Source organism: Myiozetetes cayanensis, unplaced genomic scaffold, assembly GCF_022539395.1.
Source record: "Myiozetetes cayanensis isolate MyiCay16 unplaced genomic scaffold, myiCay2020 scf28, whole genome shotgun sequence".
NCBI classification, from domain to species: Eukaryota; Metazoa; Chordata; class Aves; order Passeriformes; family Tyrannidae; genus Myiozetetes; species Myiozetetes cayanensis.
In genome coordinates, this window is record NW_026087499.1 from 3,563,601 (window position 1) to 3,578,281 (window position 14,681).

A 14,681-nucleotide genomic window follows, 5' to 3' on the forward strand; every position below is an offset into this window, starting at 1 on the left:
AAAGTAGCTTTCAGACTGGCAAGAAAATAAGCCTGTATTTTTAGAAGTAGTACTTTAGATGTAGCTTTATGTACAACCCCTCACCTTGAATACCTGTACTTTCAAAATAAACCCCCCTGAAGTACATGTTTAGCCTCGTTTTTCACCATTTTCTCCTTCAGCAGCTATTTCACATCACTCATGAGCTCCAGAAATACCAAGGGCAAAAGAAGTTGAAAGCCTGCATGTTCAGCAGCCATAAAAAACTAAATATAGTAAGATTTTGTAAATGTATTGAAAATTATATTCTTAAATACTCACTCAACATGCCTCTCACCATACTGCAGCCAGCTCACACCACAGCACTGAACAAGCACACCTAACCTGCCTCCAAAGTCTGCTGGACTTTGGTGCTTTGGTTTGTTTTCAAATCCCCACATCTGCAGAATGTCTCCCAGCCATCTCACAGAGCATCAAAGCCCATCCTGCTCAACGTGCCAAGATGAGGAATGGACAAATAAACGATGATATACAACAGAGCAAAACAGTCTCTTCTTGAAGACAAGGCCAATGTGAGTCTAAAAGGCAAATGTGCCCTGATGAAGCACATCTGGCTGCCGAGCAGAAAGGAGGATCATCTCTCATCTGTGCCCTGGAGCGATAATGCACTCTGATCCGGGCAGTGATGCTGTCCCTCCTCACGAACCTCCCCGACACACACACACAGAACCGCACCGTGCCAACAAACCCTGCCCAGCCAGGCTCAAAGTTACGGCGTGCTGCCTCGGAGGCTCTGGCAACACGATTTTTAGCCGGGGCAGGAATTACCCGCGAGGGAAGCGGTGTCCGAGAGGCGTTTTCCCACGGAGGGCCGGGCTGCCGAGGGCACCGCGGGCGGAGGGGGCTGCACTCCCGGAGCGGCTCTACCCGGGAATGGCTTCACCTGCCACAGCACTGCAGGCCACGGCCGGGGTGGGACACGCTGGGACCGGCAGCCCCGCCACGCCAGGGATGATGCCACACAACCAGAGGCACCTCCCGTACCTGCGCCGCGGGGCCACGGCCTGGCAGGGGCCGGGCAGGGCAGGGCAGGGCAGGGCAGGGCGAGAGGAGCCGGAGCCGGCCCCGGCGGGGCGGCCGCGGGCAGCGGGGAGGCCCCGGGCCGGCGGAGCGGAGCCCCCGGGCCGGGCGGGTGCCTTTGTTCGGGCGGCGCACAAAGGGCACGGCGCTCACCTGGTGCGGGGCCGGGCGGCCCCGGCGCTGAGGCGGCTCAGGCGGCTCGGGCGGCGGGCGCTGGGCACGGGCGGGCGAGGGGAGCGGAGCCGAGCGGAGCCGAGCCGAGCCTCCTCCTCCTCCGCCGTGACTCACCGCGGCGGCCCGAGGGAGGTGCCTGGGCGGCTCCGGGGGAGGGACCCGGCGCGTCCCGGCGCCCAGGGCAGCGGCGGCGCCGCAGGCAGCAGCCGAGAGCCGGCCGGGAGGAAGGGGCGGGGACGGCGGGGAAGGGCCGGGGAAGGGGCGGGCAGGGCCGGGGAAGGGGCGCGACCACAGGAGCCCCTCCGGGGGCTCGGCTCGCCCGACCCCGCCCCGCGATCAGCGGGCGCCGCTCCGGGACAGAGCCCCTCGCTGGGGCTGGGGGCACTGCCGGGGTGGGCACGGGCTCACCTTGGGGAACATCCTCGGGGTGGCCCGCTGGGATGAGGCGCTGCCCAGCCTGCCCCAGCCCTGCTCTCCCCTCCCGGTCCCGGCCAGAGGGCCCGGCGATGTTAGATAAGTCAGCCGAGGCGTGTGGGAGAGATCGCAGCTACGTTTGGACAGGCTGCTGCTCGATAGCACTGTGCTAAGAAAGTTAAAGACGCTGCAAAATTCGGTACAGCTTAACTAAAGCTAATTCAGGCAAATACAGAAAACGCCGGCCTCCGACTAGAACTAGCGCTCAAAAATAAAGAATCGCCATTTGGTCACTGAAGCACTCAAAAATAAGGCGATCCTTCACCCAGCTAGACTGAAGCAGAGTAAAACCCCAGTGAACACAGAGAGGGATTAATTAAACATAATAATAATAAAAAAACCCCAGATAACAGAAGCCACCAAAGGTTCCTCACCTGCACTGTGGTTTCCCACTAGGTTAACAGTTACTCTGCTTCCCTACAGTGTGCACTGGTGGGGCCAGAAAGGTAAGTACAAAATTCCTGGAGATAAAGATGCTTTGTGTACCAAGTGTTACTTAGTAAGATGCATCTGTTTTCTACTCGGTATTTAACTTAATTGCATAAAAATAGTCACAGTAATGAAATAGGTGGCACTTCCTTTAACAGCTTGCTACTTAATGACATCAAAGCCCGATGCCACTGAAATCCAAACCCCACTGCCAGCTAATGAAGGGCTTAACATGAAAGCCTCTGCAAAGAGCAAACCCAAGCTGCTGACAGGAACAGGAATGGTGCAAATGTGCTGGGATCTGAGATCACTGGCACATACCCACAGCACAGCAGGCAGTAATGATTATTAATTATTTAAGAAAAGAACATAAGAGCTCCAGCATAAGCTGAAAAAAATATGCAGAAGCATTGCTCTGGGATCCTCCAGTTGGATTACTGTTAATTAGCACAGTACATGAGTCTGAGGGAAAGATCTAAAAGCATCTTATGCTGGTAGGAGCGTATAATTAAACCATCATTTGCATCTTTGCAAGAGTATGAATTTCCTTACTGATAACATCATGGCACAACACCATCTTATGAGTAAGGACTGTCTAGCTCCCCACTTCCAATTCAGCTGGCTGACTGTACAGCAGTGCAATGCAATCCTACACAGCATCCACTTAACATCCTGCCTTTATTTAGAAAGGGGTTCAGCAGGGAGGGACACCACAAGGCTTCCTCTACCCTTGGGAGGGGTTTAGATTTCCTTTCTTAGAACTGAGCTCCTGCCCCACCTCAGCTTGTTCCCCTCCAGCTTACCGAGGTGTTGGGCTACCAAGCAAGGTGACATCTTGCCAGGAGTCACTTGTATCATCACAGGACAGGACAGATGCTCAAGAGGCCTCTTAACTCTGCTAGTTCTGCAACACATTCAGTAGAATGTTGTTCATGTCTCCTGGGACTGCACAGACCTTCCCAAGGCAAACACAAGATAGAAAGCCGCACTTGATAAATCCGTTACCTCACCCATCCCCACCCCGCTTGCCCCGACCACATTCCCTCAGCAGGGGAATGTTAGGAAGATTAATTATCTAAAGGTTAAATCTTTCTAACATTTTTACAATTACTGTGTAAAGGCTCGATATTATTTTACAAAACTCTCTCAGATTAAATGGATTTTTCCTTTGAATCACTCCTAATCTCTCGTTTAATGAGGCTGCTGTTTGTTCTAGTAAGCCAAAACTCCATGAAACCTTCTCTGAATCCCTGCCTGACTTAGAAAATTCTCCTAACTCACCCTGTCCTTCCTGATCTCCAGTACTTTCTTCATCAGCTCTGAAAATCATTTAGGATTCCTTCACAGCCCAGCTGCTTCCACCTCCAAGTCCCTCTGTACTTGTTGGCATCTCCCTCTCATTACGGGCTTCCAGCAGCATCTGCAGACATAGGCCCTGCTTTCATTATCCCTGATCCAACCACACACAACAAGGAAAACTCCTCTCCAAGATGTCTGTGGTACCCAATGAGGGACTTGGTTTTAGCCTGGAATCTCTTTTTCTTTTGTTAATCTCTTACATTTCAGATTTAGTCTGACAATCCCCATCCATCCAAATCAAGCTCTGCTGCAGCAACGTTGCAGTGTTTCCTCAGAATTAAATGCAATTCAACCATTCAACCCTGTGTACTTGGGACACCGAGAAATGGTGGAGGGCCCAGCAGTCAGGTGAACTTTCCATGACTAGGGGCAAACAAAACTTGTGTAGGATAGAGAGATTATACTAAAAAAAAAAAAAAAAGGTTCAGCTGCCTTAGTTCCAATATTTAATGATCCTACATGGGCTGTGCAGTGAGGAGGCAGGCAGAGAGATTTTCAGGGCATGAATAAAAAAGCCCTTTGCTGCAAGAAAGGCTTTGACAATCATCTTTTTGTTAATCCAGGTTTAGTTTGTGTGGCAAGAAACCTTCTCAGCTGTGTATTTTATTCAAACCCAGCAGCGGTCCCAGGTTAAAATTTGGTATTTACAAAGTTGCAAAACACACCCTTTTACAATAACTTAACTTCCAACTCCACCTTATAAGGATAAAGAAGAGCTGTTTACCCAGACATCACACCTCTGTCCACGGGATCTGCAGGTGGATCTGATGGTTTCCAGCACGTCTCAATTATTACTGACCCAGTTTTGGAGGCATGTTCAAAACATCATCCTAAACATTATCAAGCAGCAAACTATTATGATAGTGAGATTAAAAAAAAAAAAAAAAGTCTCATGGTTAGTACTTGTTTAAATGAGAAATCTGCTATTAAATACAACATTTACACATGAGTGTGTTAAATTACAGCAGCTGTTTTGGTGCATGATACAGCAGTGCTGTATCCACCAACCTTGTGCCTGTATTTCCTCTTTTGAGACCTTATTTTAGAGACCACTTATTCTGAAAGGTTTTTATTTGTCCTCTCAGGGGGTCTCAGGTGCTTTGGGCCACCCTCCCAGGTGCTCTGAACATCAGCAGCTCCTGTTTCACTGGGGAGTTTAAAAGCCATAGTAGAAAAATCTTGGGCAACATCACCTCCAGTAATTCTCCCCTCACCCTCACAGGCATAAACTCCTTTTAAGTGAAGTTAAAAAACCCTACAACCTCATAGCAGGACAAGGTGTCACATTTTCCACGACTCCTCAAGAAAAACTCCAATATGAGCAGTTGCCATTCCTCTCCTGTGGGCAGACAGAATTTAAATAAGAGTTAAATCCTTCCCCAGAACTCAGGGAGGATAATTTTAAAATGATGGAGGTGGGGAAACTCAAAAGGTGCCCACAGGCTGAGTTCTATTTCTTTACACTGTAAATATCGTTCTTGTCCTTACACAGGGAGGGAATTGCCATACTGGAAACAAAACCAAGTGGTTCAGTGGGAATTTGCCTCCCATTTCAACCACCAATGACACAGCCTTGGCTGCCTGGGCAGGAGGGGATCCTTAACACAGAGGTCTCCATCAAAATGGATTTGACTTTTACAGGCAAGGTAACACGAGGAGCTAAGGGATCTCTTAAAAAATCTTGTATTTTTCCTTCAAGACAAAGATAACTTGCTACTTTTCCATTCAAGATCAAAGGAGGGAAATAATACAAGGAGACAAAGACAGAAGAAAGAGAGACAGAGCATTTGAAGCTTCAATTTTCTCTCCAACGCTTTTCCTTTCAGATCAGAACAATCACCGAATTCACTCTATAGAAAAAGAAGATTAAAAAAGGGAGGTTACATATGGCCAAAAAAAAAAAAAAGGGGGGGGGGGCTCTGGGAACTTTGCTGATGTGTTTAAAGCTACTGTACTTTACAATTCCTGCTTCAGAAGTAAAATGATAAACAAAAAACAAAGCACATTTTAATCTTCAAAGCCGTGTGTGATCAATAACAACTTCACAGCACTCGATATTCAAGGACCATAATCTGTATTTTACTCCAGGAAAGATGTGTACAGAATGAGTGATCTGCCAGGGCCTAACACTGAACTGGGGATGGAACTCACACATCACAAGCTTGTTTGTTAAACAACAAATCCATGCTTTCATTTAGCAGTTGTGTCTTTTGTTACCAGTTTTTATTTCAGCAAATGATTATGATAATAAATAAATCATGGATTTTTGTTTCCTCCCCCAACTCCTGCAGGAACATTTCAGACAGTGGCTGGAGGTACATCCCAGGGTTATTCAGCAAAACATTTAGCACAACACACCAATTAACTTACTGCACCTCTGAAATCCATCTAACACTTCAAGCAGGCCACTAAACTATTTGTGAGGGTCGACACACGAACAGCTTCACACCAGCAACTGCTTCCTTTGTAAATCACCTTTCTGGTCAGGGCCTCCTGCAGGACACAGCCAGTCTCTGTGTCACAGCTCTCATTTCTCACCCTGCACAGCTTTTGAGGAGGGAATTCTGCCCCAGCCACTGAATCTTCCATATTGGTCACTGATCTCAGTCCCCACCTTTGTCCACCGAAATCACCAGAGAACTCTCCAGGAGCAGAAGCAGCACAACGTTGAAAAGATGTTCAGCCAAGGATGAATTTAATAGGAATGTTACAACTGCCTGCAGTGCAGAAACTTTGCAAAAATCCTGGAATATTTACAAATCATTTAAAAAAAAAAAAAGTTTCTCCTGGAAACAAACACCTCTCAAAGGAAGAGGAGGAAGATTTCCATAGCACTGTAAACTTGATCCTGGAGTGCTGAGAGATTTAATTTACATCCTAATGCTGTGAGCAGGCTGGGGGGTGGGGGAGGGAGTTCCTTAGCACCAGTAATGAGCAGAGAGGAAGAGAAGGCAGCTCCGGTCCCCACGGGCTGTTTTGTTTGCAATAATTTCAGACGGTCTAATAATGCCTTTTAATAAGCTGCTCTCAGCTCTGGAGCTGCAAGCAGCCTTTGTCAGAGGACACAATACTGCCCCAGACAGCAAAATGGTTCTGACAGAACGGACAAAAGGCCCAGTCTAAATAAAGGCTTCTTAAAAAAAGGGAGGAAAGAAGTTCCACCAGTGGAACACAGAAATTATGCTGTCTGTACCATGTGCCCTCCCATTTCTGAAATGCTGCATTTCCAAAAGGTATCTACTAAAGCAAAATACAGTTAACAACAAATTTTCTATTTTACTCCTCCTGGTTTACACTTAGACAAACTTGCTTATTTTTAGAGTATTTATGCCCTATAAGTGCTCCTCAGTCTCCAAGTGACTGCTATGGGGTACTGAGATTCCCACTGCAACAAGCTGTCCCAATTTAACACTATTTCCACTCACTCCATTTAATGGCAGTTCCCACTGAAGCTCATTTCTAGCTATACAAGTCACAGACATCTATTATATGACAGGCAAAACACCACGTGGCAAAACTCACTCCATTAAACACTGACAAATACAGGGCCAAAACCAGCCATGCCACCATAAACTGGACCAAACTCACCTGGGTTTAAAAGCACATTTTAGAAACCATTACTAATTCTAAAATAACTCAGTATCATCCTTTTAGTACATTTCCTTCTCCATTTTTCTAATCCCAAGCACTAACAAAATCACATTTTTTCCCCTTGGAATTCTTTTTTTTAAAATTATTTTTTATTTTTTATTATTTTATTATTATCACCCATCCTTTTCTTTCCAGCCACAGACCTACTGTGACATTAAGACATGCCCTTGGTGTGGTTTTGTTGTTGCCAGTATCATTAGTTCAGCACCTGAACATGCACCACGGGTAAGGCAGACCTTAAATGCACATTTCTCGAGCTGAAAAACCTCAGGAAAATCCAGGCTTCCAACCAGCTCTGACAAAATGCAAACAAGCACTCCAATTGAAGTGTGAAGGAGCCCAAACTCAGGGAATGAGACCCCTAGCAGTGATTTTACAAGATACAGTCTGTCAGGAAGTGAAGCCCTGAGTAGTTTCTCCACCCTCTGAGCTAAAGATTCAACAACACGAGATCTGAAATCCTCCTACCCCGAGTTTAGTCCTAAGGGAGGCACAGACCCTCCCCTCTCCACACTGAGCAACACCTGCACTGCTCACACAGCGGGAGCTTTGCCCCCCTTTTAAAAGCTCCTCCTGCTCGCAGGTTATTTCACAGCACCCCTGAAACCCCGGGAAATCAGGGCAGGGTGTGCTTGAGCACCAGGGCTGAGGGGAGAGGTCACAGAACGAGCCATTTCCTATCAGTCCCCTGTCGTTACAAACACGAGGTTAAGCTCCTGCAGGAGCCTCCCCACAGCGCTGCCATTGTCTGCCGGCCCGGGCTGCCTCACAAAGTGCTCATTCATGTGCACGGCAAACAGGCAGCCAGGCCAGCCACCAGCACCCAGGCCCCTCGGGGGTCTTCTGCAAACAGTCTGCAGGAAGATGGCATTCCTAATAAACCAAGTCCATTTTCAAAGCTTCAGTGCTGTCCTAGTACAAAACTACTTAGTAGGGAGTCCAGACAAGAACTAAGACAATGTGAAGAATCACCCAAAAAACCAACTCACCGGGACTGCTCCTGAAAAAGATCTGCTTGCTACAACCACATGCAAAAAGATTTAAGTTTTAATAGTTAGAGAAATACACATTCAGAAAAGTTCAAAACAGCTGATTCTTTCCAAAGACAAACATACCCATGCTTTTGTTTCTAGAGTTCCACTTAGTGTTCAGCCTCAGAGCTTAAGGGGTACAGACACCAAGGTTCCAAAGTGCACTTAAGGCTGTTTAAAACACTTCACATCTTCTGGTTAAGAACCCAGAAGGTTTAGGGTTTGGGTGTTTTTTTGCTTTGCTTCGTTTTTGTTTTTTTTTTTCAACATGTTGGAAATAGAAAAACCAAATGCAGTGTGACAGAAGTCCAGTGCTGTTGATAAGTGGAGAGACACGAGCCCCACACACCTCTTCATTGCTTTGCCTTTTCTACTTCAACACTTGCTAGAGCAAAGACTTTGTCTCCTGAACCTATGAGGGGGGGAGAAAACATTTTCAGTTAAGTGTTAGTAGAAATTGTGGACTTCCTTACGTACAATTTAAATCGAGCAGAACGTTGGAGATCAAAAGAAATCAAACCTACGCTGTGCAAACTACAACACTTGATCTCAACCCATGAGTTTTGAATTCTGTCTTCTCCCCATGCCCTGCTGAGGAGGGGGAATGAGAGGGTGGCTTGGTGGGCACCTGGGGGCCAGCCAAGGGCAACCCAGCACACACAGAGCTCCTCACCCTTTTGAACAAGAGGGTTCTCACCTTGCTGACACTCTCAGCAAGAGCAGTGCTGAAAGCCAGGTCAGAGACACTTTAGCTGCACCCTGACCTAGTCTGGCACGTTCCTGCCAGTCACGGTTCTTTCATCCCAGTTCTAGCTGTAATGCCAGAATGAACTGTTGTGCTGATTTAATGCACTTTACAACTGAACTTTTGATCCTGTCAGTATGTTTAGAGGTGTGACAATCAAAGCAGGAAGCTGCTTTAAAGCTCTATTTTGACAATGTGCCAGTAGTTGCCAAATTCTCTGCATCAAGCAGAGGAAAAGGCTCTCCTGAGGAGAGTCATTAATGCCAAAAAGATGTGTTTAACTGTAAGAGCAGCATCTCTGCTTGAGACAGACCATTCAAGCCTTCAGCTGACGGGCAGCACTTGGCATTTGGTGGGCATTTGGCCCTGGGTTTATCTGCTGTGTTACTTTTTCCTCATGGATAGTGCACCAGAGTTTCCTTGTTAATAAAATGCACATCAGCATTTAAAGGCATGAATCTTTGGTTCATATTTTCTCTTTCACAGGGGAACCAGAGATATTTCTATTAATCAGCGTTCAGTGAGGCAAAGAAATGGGGAGTTATGAGAATGAAAACTTACCAAGGTCAGTGGAGACTCTCTCAAACTGGCTCAGGGCTGTACCAGCATTTGCTGACAAGAACATCTCATCATCCCCAGTGAGCTAAAGCAAAAAAGGCCACAACTGTGTGAACTTCACACCTTGACTGGGCACATTCCCACCATCTACACGAACTATGACAGGTGACAGCAACTGTCCATCAGCATTTAAGTGGCAGTGTTACCTAACATACTAAAACCTACAATGAAGATGAACCTACTTCCCCTGCCACTGGATTTTCCCTGCATGGCTCCTGCCAGCCCGGGCAGGACAGGATGTGCAGTGCCAGCTGTGCCTCCCCGTGCACCACAAGGTCACACTGTACCTGGGCACCTGAACTGGGCAAAGGATGGCAATGCTTTTTTTTATCCATGTGGTCAGTTCAGTGCTGAACTGAGGTCTAAGCTCACCTCCCATCATCTACTGAGGAAAGCCAAACATGCAGTCACTGCCAGCTTTGACCATGCTAAGGGCCAGTGACCTAGAAATGGTTCTCTTCCTTTAAAGTGACATTTGCACATGTATATTTTGCTTTTATGTGTGTGCTCTGATGCCTTGTGACAGATGCCCATAAAATATTTACAGTAATGAAGCAGTAACCTACATTTGGAAGGTTCAGATATTCTAAGTTAAAAGTCACTCATTTAATTAGCCTCAGATACACATCCTTATTAAAGCAAAGCATAAGGGTGTCAAGCTGTTCACGGTGTTTGCATCAGTTTATTTGTTAGAAATAGAAAAGTCAGGTCCAGGCACTCAGGATGGTGCTGGAATGAAGGAAAACACAGGAGTTACCTGATCCAACTACTTAAAACTTGACAGTATTGTGCAGACAAACAGGGAATTTTTACTATCATTGCTCACATCCAGAACAGATGTGGAACTACTGCCCTGGCAAGTCCTCTGTGCAGCAGGTTGCTGATCATTTTAAAAGATTAACAGGTTAGGTCAGAGCCTGGTGAGGTGGCTACATGTGCTGACTCAAGGAACTCATGCCAGGAGGATTAGGTACCTTCATGCATTCAGTTCACAATCTTAACTAGCCTTCTATATGTCTCCAAAACGTGTTTTTTCCCTCTGACAGTCAAGCAATAAAAATGTTCTTTGCTTTGGAATCCACTTGAACTGCAGCTCCTTTAAGTACTGCACTTGATCTTTTCCATTACATTCCTTCATTTCCTAAGGAACCTTAAGCACAGAGATACTCAGCAACTCATTTTCTTCATTTACCAGCCACAAAGAGAAATAACAACTTCTCTTCCTCCCTCTGGTGGCAAACCCAGGGCTTGTTCTGCCACTTATGGATCACTGGGGGCAACAATCCCCTTATCCCTCATCTCTGCAATTCCTTTACCTCACACCAAGAGACAAAGAATATTGTATTATATTGTATTATCAGCAATATAAAAGTAAGTGAAGCTGGATGTGTGTCAAAAGCTTTGGATAGTTCCTGGTAAATAGGTGGGAGCTTTTATAAATATGATCATCTTGTGCCAGCTTGTATGTGATTCATTTAAATGGCCCAAAGAAAGCATTTTAAAGTAGAAACAGCCTTATATAAAAGTACAAAACTATTTGATACATGTTCAGCAGTGAGTGCTTCAGAAAGCCTGGCATTAAAAGGGAAGGACATTTCTATACTACAAAAACAAGTTGCATTTTATTGTTTGCTCATGAAAGTTGTAATTGCTTATTTTAATTATTTCAAACTCCTGATAAATAGATAGACAGAGAGCTCTGTTCACCTGAGCTTCCCCCCAACACCTTACCTTCTCACCAAGCTTCCTGAGGGCAGTCAGGATTTCCACTTTCTGCTGGGTGTACAGGTCTCGTGCCAACTTCCCAACCATCAAGTCTCGGTCCATCTGCACATCAGGGGGGAAAAACAAGTCAAAATACATAATCTTCCCATTATTTCACTCAACACAACAGCACGAGCAATGCAACAGCCTAAAAATATCCTCAGCAAGCACAGACCCACAGCAGGAAGGGACAGAGCTATCTGTGATTTAAAAGATGGCTGTGAGGTTTTTCTGAGTGTTCTGCAAGTACTCTCCACTCCTGACCTCAGCTGACTTGATTTCCACACACTTCAATCTTCTTTCATCAAAGACTGATACTCACTGAAAATTATGGATTCACACATCACTGGCACATGGAGCAATGACGTTTAATTTCACTTTATCTGCATCCTCAGTTCAGTCCAGATGTCTGAGTGCACTCCCCAGCTCTCAGTACAACCCCAAATTATGTGTTTGCAGTTTGCTCACTTCACTCTCAGTGCCAATCTCGTTGTTTGGAAGCAGGAAGATAATTCAAGAAATACACACTGTTACCTCAATAAACATTAAAAACTGAACACATTCTCAAAGAGACCTCCAGCTCTTTATGATGCTGACACACCACGTTTTCCAGCACACTTTCCACACACTGGGTGCTCTCCTTGCAGTCCTTACACACTCAAATCAGTCTGGCTCAAATAAACAGTTTTTGCAGTCAAACAAAAAGCCTTCACCTCTGCCAACCTCGTCCTCAGTTGCCTGGGCTGCTTCTTTGCAAACAGTCTGATCACTTCGGGGGTTTTAAAGGCTTGGCTGATGGCTGCTTGTATTGCCTGCAAGGGAAAGAGCAAGAATGGCCAGGACTGACTCACAATCGACAGCTGAAGACAAGATTAAGGAGGGCTGGAGAGCATCATTAGTACCCCCTGCATTGTTTGATACAGAACTCTCCTTTTCTTGTATAACCATGGAAGTAAGATGAAAAAAAATTACATGACCTTTATGCAGGGCTTGAAGAATCCACTCATTAGTGCAACTACACTAAGGAAGAGCTGTGAAGTTTCTCATTACAGTCCAGGTCTTACTTTCTAATAATTTCCAACACTTTCCTGATATTAGCACAGTTTTCATGCCCACACTGATGATTACAGCTCTTCTAAGGGGAAGCAGAATTGTAAATGATGAGGCAAACACCTCACTGTTATTCAAAATGCTCTGTGGATTATCAAAATTATCATTATTAGATCTCCCCAAAGATAACCAAAGTTATCTTTGGACAAGTCATGATCTCTCTGGAAACAAAATCCTAAAACATAGAGCTTAGAAGGAACAAATTATTGCTCTAATAAAACACTGAAAAGAGAGAAAAGAGATCAGAAGTTTGGAAGTCAGCATAAGATCAATAATATAATATATATACAAAATATATAAATATATAACAATAACTTAAAGTCACACAGTCATTCCTCCAGCCTTTTCATTTGGACTGGAATCTGAAACACAAGTCAGCAAAAGGACCACTGGAAGCGCTGCTTTTGCTTTCTAACAGACAGGCATGAATTGTATTTCTCAGGACATATATTATCCTAGACCTTTTATATTAAATTTCTGATATTTTCTAATATATTTAGTCCCTGCAATTTCCCAGTGTTGTGGTTATAATCTTTCAATATTTTTTCCCTTTTAAACCGAAGAAACCCACGCAAGTTCTTACATGTACACAACTTTTAAACAATAAAAACATCAGTTACATAGATCTAGGTTTCACCCCAAAATTACAATGGATTTATTTTCTGCTTCATCAGCTCCAGGAAAAACATGAACTGTTTTTAGCAGCACATCATCCTCACCAGTTGCATCCCACTGAGCTCGTCCACCAAAGTCATATCTCCAGACATGATCTTCTTCAGGGAGTCGTTGAACTCACTCAGCTGCTCCAGAGTTTCTTTTTTGGTCTCCTCATACTCATCTGCATCCAGCTCCTCTCTACAGAGGACACATTAATTCAGAATTAAAGTTTAAGCTGAGATGTCCCATGGAGAAAAGGGCATGGGGAGTATCAGGGAGCTCCATTCCTCAGGCAGCAATGGATTCAGTCTGACTGAAATTTTATTAGCCCACGGAAAAGTAACACAAAAATCACATGAGTTTGTCTAACTTTTCATTTTATTTGTGTCAAAAAAACCCCAACAAACATCCATAACTACAAGACAAACCAAACCAGACACAAAAGCTATTTGCTAACTGATATTAGAAAAGCCCACAAGGAAATTGAGAGTTGTGTGAACAGGTATGAGAAGCTAAAAAGTCACACTGAAATATAAAGAAACCATTGAGTATTTCTGTCTGCATTTTCATCAGATAACAAATAAAATTATCTTTTCTTAAAATATAATTTTTACTACCTAACATAAACATCCTAATAAAAAAAATATAAAGCCACAAGAAAACACCAAACAAAAAAAACCTACAAGATTTTTGAAAAGTACCACTTTCTTTTGCCAACCACTTCAGAAAATTATTACCATATATGAGAAAAGCAGCTATTTTTATTACCTGCATTCTTCCAGATCTTGAAGCTGCTGCATTAATCTGTCCAACTGCTCCTCCAAGTTTTGTTTTAGTTTGGTGGTCTCTGTTGTTCCTCTTGAAGCCATTTTCTGTTTTCACATGAAAACTTCCAGCTGTTACATGACACTCCTAGGAGAAAGCACATTTTATTGTTTGTATCAACAACTGAAAACCTATTTACAATGCTCCAAGCAGCAAGAAAACCATGCAGTATCTTGCTGATGGAATGTCTAACCACAACACCTGGAGATCCTTGCAGCGTAAACAGAAACGCCAGGCTGTGTGTACGGGATTATCTTGGCAGCAAGAGGCGGTTCACCAGGGCGGTAACTCAGCCCCAGCACATACAACCACAGGAGGGTCAAACCCAGCAGGATTACTGAAATACGGAGGCCCCGCTATGTAAATCAGCAGGTTCGCCTCTCCCAGGGCCGCCCGGAGCGCTGTGTGAGACACCGCGCCTGCAGCTGAGCCACGAACGCTCCGGCAGCACCACGAGGGGAGCGGGGCACGCCACAGGAACCGCGGGCCAGGCGGGAGCGGGCACAGAGCCCGCGGTCAGCGGGGCATCCCCGGTGACGAGGGGCGGCACCACCGACCGGGAAACGCGACCCTCCCGCCGGAAAGCGGCGCCCGGGCCTGCGGGGAGGGCGGCGGGCAGGAGGAGCGGGGCGGCGGAACCCGGCACTGCGCGGGTACCGCCTGTTCCCGAGGCTCCGGCCCGGCTCTCCCTCGCCCGCCCCTCCGCCCGCCCGGCCCCGCTTCCCCTCTCCCCCTGTCCCCTCACCCGGCCAGGCCTCGGCGGGGCGGGCCCGGACCGTCCCCCC

At 45.8% G+C, this 14,681-nt stretch overlaps 2 protein-coding genes across 4 annotated transcripts in view; both read right to left on the bottom strand.

Annotated features, from left to right (window-relative positions):
* CTNNBIP1 (catenin beta interacting protein 1) overlaps positions 1–1,364 on the bottom strand; it is a 29,714-nt gene extending 28,350 nt beyond the window's left edge. The window contains exon 1 of one of the 2 annotated variants that reach the window (XM_050322525.1): positions 1,213–1,364. The gene's annotated coding sequence lies outside the window, so the exon portion shown is untranslated. Of the gene's footprint in view, positions 1–807; positions 907–1,212 lie in introns of those variants that run through there. The other variant, XM_050322524.1, reaches the window with a different exon arrangement.
* A 6,811-nt stretch (positions 1,365–8,175) lies between these two features.
* Positions 8,176–14,678, bottom strand: LZIC (leucine zipper and CTNNBIP1 domain containing). Of its 2 annotated transcripts, none has more exons than XM_050322523.1 (7): positions 14,642–14,678; positions 13,840–13,983; positions 13,134–13,269; positions 12,018–12,116; positions 11,272–11,367; positions 9,484–9,565; positions 8,176–8,589 (listed from the first exon to the last, which is right to left on the bottom strand). In XM_050322523.1, the coding sequence occupies exons 2-7, from the start codon at positions 13,938–13,940 to the stop codon at positions 8,531–8,533; spliced, it is 573 nt and encodes a 190-aa protein (XP_050178480.1). In that variant the 5' UTR covers positions 13,941–13,983; positions 14,642–14,678; the 3' UTR covers positions 8,176–8,530. The 2 variants fall into 2 exon arrangements, with proteins under 2 accessions (XP_050178480.1, XP_050178479.1); XM_050322522.1 differs by lacking the exon at positions 14,642–14,678 and adding an exon at positions 14,098–14,580.
* Between the last annotated feature and the right edge of the window lie 3 nt (positions 14,679–14,681).

Bases quoted from the DNA above. Each gene is read 5' to 3' on its own strand.
- LZIC (XM_050322523.1), bottom strand. From the start codon at position 13,940: ATGGCTTCAAGAGGAACAACAGAGACCACCAAACTAAAACAAAACTTG. The intron at 9,566-11,271 runs GTAAGGTGTTGG...TTTTTGCTTTAG, and splicing joins TCAGGAAGCTTGGTGAGAAG to CTCACTGGGGATGATGAGAT. The intron at 8,590-9,483 runs GTAAGTTTTCAT...CCCCCCTCATAG, and splicing joins GAGAGTCTCCACTGACCTTG to GTTCAGGAGACAAAGTCTTT.